At 47.3% G+C, this 11,506-nt stretch overlaps 1 protein-coding gene across 1 annotated transcript in view; it reads left to right on the top strand.

Annotated features, from left to right (window-relative positions):
* The window catches only part of Zfhx3 (zinc finger homeobox 3), a 239,973-nt gene that overhangs the window by 66,472 nt on the left and 161,995 nt on the right, over positions 1-11,506 (top strand). The window contains exon 2 of the mRNA XM_036187532.1: positions 11,207-11,506. This exon is cut by the window's right edge and continues 2,483 nt beyond it. Within this exon, the coding sequence (XP_036043425.1) occupies positions 11,253-11,506 (254 nt within the window). The 5' untranslated portion in view covers positions 11,207-11,252. The remainder of the gene's footprint in view (positions 1-11,206) is intronic.

Genomic DNA, 11,506 nt, shown 5'->3' on the forward strand with positions numbered 1-11,506 from the left:
GTCAACCCATAATTTCAGTAATTGAAACCACAGGAGTAGTTAAGGTAGTTGATGTACAGAGATAAGAGCCAAGGAGAAAAAGTACCTTGATACTTAAATGCCATAGGAGAGCCTCGAGGAAGGATTTCTGTGGGTTGCAATCATAGTGAATTTTATTGGAAAGTATATATCCCAGAGAGCTTAGGAATGGGAAGAGGGCAGGCGATGTGGAGATCAGAAAGGGAGGGGAGCCAGGAAAGTATCAGAGAAGTAAAGTGAGATGATTTAAGGAACCAGCTTGAGCAGTTCTCAGTGCAGGGGAGATGGCAGAAGGTGGATGTAAAAGGGTGAGAGCCATTGACCCAGGTGGGGCTGGCGTGGGTGACCTTGGGTGGAGAGAGTGGAAGCTTGGAGACAGGTGTCTCCTTGCCTTAGTCAGCAGAGCACCTGCTTTTTTTTTTCTCCTCAATTTGGGTGTGGGGCCTGACATCTTTGCAATTTCAGTGGGTCCCACAGTTGGTTCTGCTCTGATGTGGTAGCCCTCTGTAGTTCCTGAAGGGAGGAGGGACTCACCAGAGACCAGGCAGACAGCTTTTGAGGAAGTGAAGTAGTGAGCAGCATCCACTGTTGGAAAGAGTTGCGATCCGAAGGAGGCACAGGAGCGTTGCCTGAGCCGCCCTGTGAGTAGGTGGGATCTAGCCCAGCTGTTCATGGGTGGGACCTAGCCCAGCTGTTCATGGGTGGGATCTAGCCCAGATGTTCATGGGACACCAGACTCTGGTGCAATCCAGTGGGAGGGATTGCCAGGAAAGTCCTGTGAAACCCTTGGATTAATGACTAGGGCAAAGGGCAGCAGACCCTGTCATAGAGCTAGCACACGCTTCACAGATTTGCTACTCCTCAGAAAAGGAGGTAGGCTAAAAGGCAGCTTCTTACCAGCCATATCAACATTTCCCTTTTTCTCTCAAGAAAGAAGTGTCACTGTTGCAGGAAAAGTCATGCCTATGGACCATTGCTAGTGGGACCTGGAAGGACCTCTCTTGGAGGACAGATTGGAACATACCAGAGTCTTGAATGTTCCTCTCTCTTGAACCAGCTCTTCTTAGAAATATATGCTAAGGAAATAGAGCTCCTCAGAATGGAAAGAGCTAGGTTTCATAGAGAGGCAGCTATGGCCTCAGACGCTGACTTACATTGGCTTACAGTTTGTATTCAGCCTCGAAAGCCCCTCTATCCTCATCTGTAAAATAGGTTCTTGCAAGGATCTAGTGAAATGATGCATTCAACAACATTGCTTGGAACCACACCTGGTCCTACTGGGTAGACTCCACCGACAACACAGAGGCTACTCATATTTATTGTTTTGTTTTTCTTCTGCATACAAAGATTCATGGGCAGTTATTGCAGGCTTAACAGTGAAATATTGGGAGTTATTTAAATGTCTGGTAATAACATTTGGTAAAATGATGTTGTATGTGTAGGTGCAGCATCTCGGGAGCTGTTGCTGCTAACTTATGAAGCACACTTGATGTCATGGGAAAACTGCATGCTAAATTAAGTTAAGAAGAATCCTTCCCCTTATAAGGAGCAGGGCATCTGAGGTTGATAAAGAAAACCCGTAACTATAGCTACGCAGAGGAGAAGCCTGAGAAACTGCCTGTGCTCAAGTCCTCCGGCTGGTGGAATTGCAGGCAGTTTTTACTTTAGCTTGAGAGTCTCTTTGAGGATATCTGCTTCTTTACATTTTTTTTTTTTTAATAATGAACTCACACTACTTTAATCAGGAGAAGTTATTTAAAATAAATTTAACATCATGAGATGCCAGATTGAAACGATAATGGGCCAGATGGCCTGTTTACATATCGTCTCCTGGCTTGCTCTCTGCAGCCCCAGTAGCTAGAGGGAAGAAACCAGAAATATGGGGGCTTTTGAGGAGAACTTGGAAGAGATGGAAAAGTTTGGGATGTTACCAAAGGAAGCATTTAAGTATTGATTCCAGTTTGCCTGGGGAGATTGAACTTTGGAGGTGCCTAGTGAGGGGTGAAGGTGGGGGCAAAAGGTTGTGCACCTGCTGGATAGGAGGGGCAGCCGAGGCAGCCAGGAAATGAAGCTCCTCTGGTTGGTGAAAAGAAGGATGGCTTCCGATCTCAGAGGTGGAGTGTGTGTGCTCATTGCTTTGTGGTGATTGAATCCAGCTTAGGAGCACATGTGCAGTCCAGTGGTAGTCAAAGGGAGCAATGGAAAGGTTTCCACAAGATACAGGGTGGAAGGTTAAGGACTTTCTCACATGATTAGAGACAAATATTGAATGGGCGACCACCAAATCCACATTTAGAATACTGTAGAAAGAACAGCTGGCTTGTCTTTTTCTTTCTTTCTTTCTTCTTCTTCTTCTTTTTTTTTTTTTTAATAAATAGCTACAAACATAGTAAACATTTATTTTTTTGGTCATAGAAGTCCCCTCCCCTTGTCATTTCATATTGATGAAGTTTTCTAGAGTACAGTACAGACTGGTTTCTGAGACCTAGCTCTCTCTCTGTCTCAGATCTCATGACTGCCACTCTGCCATGCCTGCCCTGGACCCCACAGTAACCAGAATATCTTGGTGACTGTGTGTTTCCTGCAGAATGGACTGAGCCAGCACTTTTCACTTCCCGGTTGATTTATGTTCATGCTACAAATAGCATGGGTGTGTTTATTAGCAAACACGGAGCTCAGGGCCCCGATTATTTTGGGGGCCTTCTGGACAGTGCGCATCCTGCTTCATGAAGGTTCTGTGCACGTGTGTGTCACCTGGCCACAGTTACAGATTCCTTAAGGCCGTAGGGAAACCACTATTGAGCCCATGGAGTCTCATGTGTTTATGGCTTAACGCTCATTGACTTACATGCTTCCGTAGACAGATGTTGCAGTTACTGTATAAAGCACAAAGTGGAACTGTGTGGTTCTTTACCAGGTGCCCAGCTCAACAGATCTGGGCATTATCTCTTTGCCCCTTGAATGAGGTTTCTAGAGTTTTATTTTAGATTTATTTTTATTTTCAATGATGTGTTTGTGTTTATGTGTGGGTATATGCCATGAGTACAGGTGCCTGGGGAAGCCAGAGGTATCTCATCGCCTTGGAGCAGGAATTATAGGCAGTTGTGAGCTGCCCAGTGTGGGGGCTGGGTGTCAAACTGAGGTTCTCTGTAAGAGTAGCAAGTACTCTTACCTACTGAGCCATCTAGCACTTCCTTGGTTTGCTGTCATTTTACTTTTAGTCTGGACTTGATAGTGCTTGCAATTGTGGGCTACTAGAATCCTTTGATGAGACTCATCTTAATCTTTTTTTTTTTTTCTTTTTTAAATTGCTTTTCACTAAGGTAGGAAATGTAGCCAAAAGTTGTGATTTGTCATGGGTTTTCTGAATGTTATGTTATGTGAAATTCTACCCAAGTTAAAATGGCATATTGATTTGTCTTCTCCAACCAGAGGATTCTACCCAGAAGCCTCAGCTGCAGAAGGGAAGATTGGTGGTCTCTTCTGTTCTTCCCCTACTTCCTGGTCCAGCTTTGCAGCTTCTGCCCTTCACAAGGCTGTGTCAAGAAGGGATTTCCCATAAATATAAGGACCAGTATGTCTGTGTGGGTTGATAGTGCATGTGTATTTTTGGAGAGTTTTGTTTGGGGCAGTTCTGTTTTCTTTTGACATGATTGCAGGTGTTTAAGGAAAAGAAAGGAAAAAAAAAAAGAAAGAAAAAATATTCCCTTCCTTGGGCTGGAGAAATGGTTCACAAGTTAAAAGTACTGGCTGCTCTTCTGGAGGCCCTTGATTCAATTCCCAGCACCCATATGGTGGCTCACAAATGTCTGAAACTTTCAGTTTCAGGGGAGCAGACACCCTCACATGGACATATATGCAGTCAAAACAATTTCAATCCTCTTCATCTGTAGTCATTTTGCCTGTGTGTGTGTTTGCACGTGTGAGCACGCACATACATACACATACACACTTGCACACGTTTCTCATTAAAGCTTTAACAAAAAAAAAAACCAGTAACAAGGGTTTTACTGTGTAGCCCACAGTGTCCTCAGACTTACCTGCACAGCTCTCTTGCCTGTGCCTCCTCTGTGCTAGCATTGGAGCTCTGTGTCCTGCCATCCTAGCTCCTTAAGCAGTCTGAGGATTGAGGGACCATGCCTATTACCTCTCATGTGTCCCCAGCATATCTTCTAACAGACTTGGTCCTGTGTAACTACCAGGCATAGTCTCCTATTAGCCCACCCACAGACCACATTCAGGTTTCGCCAATTGTCTCTCTTATGTCCTTCATAGGGAAAGAAAACCACAGAGATGTGTTCCATTTGTCACATCTCCCTACTTACCTTTAACCTGAGACAGTTTTCCCATGTGTCCTTCTGTTAGGACATTGATGTTTCTGTAGAGTGTAGGACGACTTGTAGACTTTGCTCCATCGGGGTTCGTCTGATGTTCCTTGCAGGCTTGATGTTTTTGGCAGGGAGGGGATATAGTGTACCTCTCAGCATTTCCTACTGGGAGTCACACGGATGTCTGTCTGTCCCACTACTGGTCACTTGATTAAGCTGTTGTCTGTTAGGCCTCTCTACCATGAGGTGCTGGTTTTCTTTCTGTAGTGAGAAGAGTCTGTAGGGAATGCAGATTGTAAGAACTCCCCTCCCTTAGTGCGCATATCCATTGATGATCTCCTGATGGAGTCTAGGATGACTTTTGAACTTGATAGGTGTGTGTGTATGTGTGTGTGTGTGTGTGTGTGTGTGTGTGTATTCCTTATACTTCTACCCTAAGAAAGAACTTGCTCACATATTTGTGTTTTTCTTTATAAAAGTACGGAGTTGTAAATTCTTATTTTAAGTATAGTGTCCTTTGCTCTTGTTTAATTTTCCTGTTCCTGTCATCCCAAGTGTGGTTGACAGGAGCCCCTTCAGCTTACTCCTGCGTCCATCTGAGACATCAGCTCAAGGTGCTCTTCAATGAAAGATGCTCCATGCTCATCCTGCACTCTTTCTGCTGCAGTCTAAGAACTGACCCCTTATCCAAAGACTCCAGTTCTGTTGGCTGGGCATCTCTTCGACTGTAAAGGGCCATAACGGGGAATGAGTGCATGGGTTGTCCTTTATTCTCTTGAAGTGTTGCAATTTCTCTCATTACCTTAGATTTTTTTTTCGTCCATCATTAATCATCTATCACATCTTGGTTATAAGGAGACAGAGTTGAGTTGTATAGAGCCTGATCTCATGGTGTTCACAGCCAAGACAGATAAGTCAACAGAGAGGCAGTCATAGTGTTGGGGTGACCTGAATTGCTGCCTTTAACCAGGAGTGTAGACGTACCTTCTAACTTGCCTTGTTAACAATTTTGTCTTGTTAGTTTGGTTCTCATGTTCCAACTGGTCAAAGTCTCCCCCGCCACACACACCCCTCGATTCTGCCATTGTCATAATTTTAGTTTTTCCTGTTAACTTTCTATGCTCTGCATGGTGATGTGTGTCTTGTTGGTGTCATCCCCCAAGTTGCTGATTTAAATAAGTGTAACAGAGACAGGACAGCATCTGATGGCAGGTCAGTGTATGCCTCGGACTCCATGTTGACTTGAAGTGATGGCGTCCACCTGCTGTGGCATCATGCAGACTTTATCATCCGAGAGATCTTGTCCTTGAAATGGAAAACTTGAGGCTCTCTTGCTAAGTACTGTTTGCTGCATTTCTCAGGCCACCAGTCCATGTTTGGTTTATGTGTGTGCTCTCACGGCTGATTGCTGAGGGTGGGCCCCCTCTGAGCTCTTCCTCAGCACCAGCTGAATCTGCTTAAACCTGGGGAGGATTTGCAGCACATACTCACAGGACATTCTTTGAACTGTGTTGTCATCACCTTATCCAAAAATGGCTTGCCCCTTGTCTGGTTTTATGTGACTTTGGAGGGCATTGTGTTGCACACGTCATACTTACTGGTGGTCCCCTCCTCAAAAGAACACGTAAGCATTCCCTACCATCTGACTGACATATATAGTAGCTTCACAGCAAATAATGAGTGAGTGAATACATTTTCAGGCCCATAGTTTCTAGGTTATGCCTTCTTTTCCAATGTTCTGATTTGTTACTATTGCACATATATGATGCGTGTGCATATGTGAGTACAGGGATGTGTTTGACAGTGGATTGGCATGATGTGGCATACATGTAGAGGTCAAAGGCTAACTTTTAGGGGTTGGTTTTGTCCTCTACCTTTTGGTTCTAGGGGGGAGGGGAAGAGCAAGCACTTTTACCCACTGAGCCATCTCTCTGGCCCCTGCACTCCTTTTATTTTAAATTTTATTTTATATTATTTTACTTTATGTGTACATGAGTGCAGGTGCTCCAGGCCACCAGAAATGCCAGATCCCTTGAAGCTGGACTCACGGGCGATTGTGAGCTTCCTGATGAGGATACTGTGAACCCAATGTGGGTCCTAGACAAGAGCAGTAAGCTTTTTTCCTCACAGAGCCATCACTTCAGGTCTGTTATGCTCCTTCTTCTAAAAGACAAGAAAAGAAATCAGGATATTGGACCTGCCTTCTATGACTTTTCTGTGGTGTCACTGGTCACCTTGTCCTCTGATGGTGTCCAAATGTAAAGGGCTACATTGAGTTCTCCTGTTTGGGTTGATAGGTGTGAGCAGTCCCCGATCTTGGAACAGTCTCTGGGCGCATGAGGGTCTAATGCGAATATTGACTGTCAGGATGCTTCCTTGTTGTCTGTTGACAACAGACACCAAAAGGACAACATCCATAGAGTGTCTAAGAACACAGATCCTACAGCAACTAGCTGGCTTTGTCATTTAGACTACGCAAGCATGAGCAGTCTCAGTTTTACATCTCTGAAATGGGCATAAAAATAGCTCTTCTCCATCCAAGTGGTTATGATTATACCTCAGTGCCTAACTCAGTAAGTGATAGTTTCCATTCTAGGGGCTTTAAAAAGCTTTGGGAAATAGAGGCACGAGGGAAGAAATGAAGTCACCCATAGCCTCACCTCCTCCAGTTTACTGTCATAAAACTTTTGATAGAGGTATGATGATGGCTGTATCCATACCAACTGTCCTTCTCTGGGTTCGCAGCTGATCAGCTTCCGTTGCTTGTAAATGGTTTCTTTAGAGTTATCAGCCTTAGAACATGTTGAATTCCACAAACTGTAATTTATTTAGTCCCTGGTTTTGCTTGATTATTTCCATCTCTTTTTTTCTCTGTTATAAATCTTATTATGAACAATTTTATATGTCCACACATCTCCTGGGTTGTTTCCTTGGAATACATTCCTAGAATGGAGAAATTGCTGAGTCAAAACATGTTGGCAGTGTGTGGTGTGCACTGCCTGGGTCCCTGGAGGAGAGCGGTCCTTACATTTCTCCCTGGGGCAGGGTGAAGAGTCCCTGGAGGAGCAGGCGTCCTTGCGAGCTGGCTGCCGTCTCTGGTGATGCCCTGCAGGTTATTTACAGAGGCGACAGTTTCTCTTGCTATCTCTGTTCTCTCTGTCTCTCTCTCTTTCCCCCTTTGTTTCCCTTCTTGGTTTCCTGCCAAACAGCCCCTTGTGAAAGGACCGCCTAATTAACCCTGTGCTAATTAACAATTTAAAATTACACAGTGTGACTGTTCATGTTTAATTCTCTGGGAGCTGAAGCAACAGCGGGAGCCCCCTCCCCTTCCTTAGAACCGCACACCCTGCCCAGCCTACTGGAAAAGAGTAGCATTTTATCCAGCCCTATCTCCTTCGTGGAATCAGACAGAATTTTCCTCACACGCCCTTGTAGTTTAAAGAGGAAGATAAAATCTCGAGATGAGTGGTGTGTCATACTGTACCTGGTAGCATTTTATCCTTCTGAAGCAATCTCTTAAAGAGGTTGGTGTCTGCAAAACTGCAGTGGGCTTTAAAACAGAGAACTATGATGTGGGGGTGCACACAGGCCCCCCACTTTTGTTGGAGTTATTCTTAAGGTGTTGGAGTTCTTCTGCATAGAGTACTTTTCAAATGGCAGACTTAAACGCTAAGCAGAATGAGTGAGCAAGACTGTGTGTGTACAGATGCTTGCCGGATCACTCCTGTGTCTCCCATCAGACTTTGTCATTGGAAAGAAGTGCTTTATAAACTCTCACTGAATTCTTAAACAAATAGTGTTGAATACAATATTGAGGTCATTTAAAGGGAGCCTGGGGGAGTGGCCAGAGGAAGGAGAATTGGCCTGCAGGAAGAGTCCAGAGTTCCGGTGAGGCAGACTGGAGTGCGTGTGGGATGGGTCACGGCCTGAGGGTTGGGCTAGAGGGCTGAGGAGGGAGAGGCTCATGAATTTTGACTGGCAGGGCTTCCCGTGAAAGTGTGGGGACCCACTTGGTTCCCAGGCCGCCCTCTGTAACTGAAGAGCATTGATTTTACGGGAAACCATGTTTACAGACAGAGTGCTGATCGACCTGCCGAGTTGACTTCTGCCTCCTTAAGTAAGAACTACCTTTTTCTTATTGACTGGCTGATAAACAGAGCAAGCAGGCTGGGTGGGAGAGTAGTGGATGCCCTGAGGCCCATGAGCTGCCAGACTGGGCAGGATGAAGAGACTGCTTCATGTCAGCGCCCCCCCCCCCCAGCCCCCCTCCCACCGTCCATTCCTTATTCCTGCATCTGCCAGGGACAGAGGCAGAGGATGTATGCAGCCATCCTTCTCCACTTACCTGGCAATATGGGGACCAAGCGCAGACTAGCTGGTCATCTGGTGAGGATGCTGGGAAGCAGGGGTGTCTCAAGCCTTTAATTCAAGTTCCCAGCGATGATGTGGACATGCCCAGGGTGGGGTGTGAGCCAGGAGCCTGCATTTCTTAGGAAGGTGTGACTAGCCTGTGAACCATGCCACTTATTATTCGCAGGGCTCTCAAAAGTTCCACTTGGTCAGCATGTATGGAAGAGAAGCTCCAAAGCAGGCAGCCCCAGTCTGGAAATTGGGCTCTTTTCCCCACCTGTATCTTTATGGACTGTCAACTTCCTGTGAATGAGTGTAGCTATCCCCTCATCATCCCCACCCCTCTGGCCCAGCATCACCAGCTATCTCTCTGCCTTTCCAAAGTGGTCACAAGGTCATCGCCTGCTTGGGAGTTTGTTTTATTGCTTTTTGTTTGTTTTGTTTTGTCTTTAAAGTCCCAGCCCCTTAGCTGGCCAGTTCATGGAGGAGGAGGAGGAAGAGAGCAGAGCAGGCAAAGCCCACCAATTAATTGGTAAATGCTAGCAGGTTTCTCTGGCCCAGCCCAGGCTGGAGAGGAGATTGGCTTTGCTGTCGATAAACAAGTCCCCGGTGCGGCATCAAAGCTGTTCTCCTTTATCAATCGTGGCCTCCCCTTCCCGCATGTTCCTGTAACTTACCAAGCATTTATGACATTGATTTTACAATTGGGCTGTTAACCCTCCCGCCCCTTCAGACCTGCCAACCTTTTGGGCTTGAACTGTCAATCAGGTGTCATCCAGCCAATCAGGAACATCCTTAAGAAGAGCCTCCCCAGATTCTCACCTGTGTATCCCAGCTAAGCCTTATGGGAAGTCCCGTTTCCTTTGCCATTGGGGTTGATTTAGTTTCAAATGAACCAGTCCTTTCTAAGGCACACAGAGCTTTCCTGTCACCGAGACTGAGGTTATCAGTTGACAGACACGTGTATGCATGCGAGTTTTAAACCAATCGTGGCACAGTCTTCGAAAAAGTGATTTCTTCCGAGGCTTCTGCAAGCCTGCCTTCTCTGTCTTTTCCCGAGGGGGAGCTGTTGGCTCACTATGCAGTCAAACCTGGAGAAATGCAAAAAGTAAGACAGGGTTGGCAAGAGATGGAGGGAGATGAAACCCAGCCAAAAGCTTTGTCTGCTGCTTATGAATGGGGTGGTGGAGCAGGGGACAGATGGCCTGGGGTCTGTGGGTAAAGACCAAACTCTTAAGAAGTGCTGAACCACCTGAAGGAGACCGGAGGCAGCCAGGCGATAACTGCCCCTGTGGTGATGTTGCAGGAACCAGGCAGCCTGTGATCTGTTGCTATCTTCCCCAGGGACAGGAGCTCTCAGAGGGCAAGTTCAGCTCAGTAGCACTCTGGAGTCGGAAACGGAAAAGCCCCAGGGCTGAAGGACAGCTGCTTGGGTAGCAACTAATAACTAAGAGGCAGGTGTGGAAGTAGAGCTTGCTAAGCCCAGCTGCTGTCTCTGCTTGTGCTTAGACCTTTGCTAGGGAAAATCCACCCCGTGCATCGTGGATGGACTCCCTGCAGACGGGGTGACGCTCTGCCCCCACCGGGGCACTGGCAGCCCGAAAGTCTGACCAGTTCTTATTCTTGGTACCTTTATATTTTCATTGTGAACTCTGCTGAATCCCAGACAAGGAAGCTTTCCTGGTTTGGGTGGAGGAGATGAGACTTTGGGGTGTCTTCTCTTCAGTCTGATAGAGCGGCTTTGGTCTCTGTTGAGATTTACCCTGTAAGGTTTTCAGCTTGGGAAATGGGACAACATCTGTTGCCTCCAAGACCTGAAGGGTAGGGATATGGCCACTGGCCCCCTTGATCCCTTTGCAGGATGTACCTAAGCCTTGACCATTGCCCTCTGAACCCTGTAGGTCTTTGAATGTATCGAACTTGACACAGGGGCCTTGGAAAGCACCTCTGATTTCTCTACATCACTGGACGTTTCTCACTTTTCTCTTTCTGAAGCTGCCACAGCTTCCTCCTCTCATCCTCCCTGATGGCCCCCACCCCACAGTGTTAACTGCTAGGGATGACTTCATGCAAGGTATCTGCATGCAGGAGGGCCCTTTCTGTGACCTCACTGGGTACTGGAAAGATAACGGGCCTCTTCCATGATGGCTTCCTGCCCAGCCTGACTCCAAGCTCTGACGGCTTAGAGTGGAAATTCCAATAGTCTGCCTCTAGGGGTACCACGAGAGTGTGAAGTCAAAGAGGTGTGTCCCTGACCGCTTTCCCCATTTCCCGTTCACCGCTCGGACCAGGCTGTGTTGTCCATGGTGCTGCGGGCCTCTCTGTACTACGCTGTGCAGGGCCACGTGCCCCAGCCTGCCCTCTGCCCTGCAAGCTTTGTGTTGTGGGTATGGACAGAAGCTGCCTAGAGCCCTCCGTGCGGGACCTGAGCCGTGGCCCTCCTAACCTCTTTCCTTTCTCTCTCTCTTTCCCCCTCTCTCCCTCTTCCCCCCCTTGCCTCCACCCTTCAGGTCCGATCCGTACTGGGTGCAATGAAAGCTCCACGCAGGCCTTACCATGGAAGGCTGTGACTCGCCCGTCGTCTCGGGGAAGGACAATGGGTGCGGGATCCCCCAGCACCGGCAATGGACTGAACTCAACAGCACCCACCTCCCCGACAAACCCAGTAGCATGGAGCAGCCCACAGGCGAGAGCCATGGGCCCTTGGACAGCCTAAGGGCCCCCTTCAATGAGCGCCTGGCGGACAGCAGCACCTCGGCCGGGCCGCCAGCTGAGCCCGCCAGCAAGGAGGTCAGCTGCAACGAATGCTC

Source organism: Onychomys torridus, chromosome 5, assembly GCF_903995425.1.
Source record: "Onychomys torridus chromosome 5, mOncTor1.1, whole genome shotgun sequence".
Classification (NCBI taxonomy): Eukaryota; Metazoa; Chordata; class Mammalia; order Rodentia; family Cricetidae; genus Onychomys; species Onychomys torridus.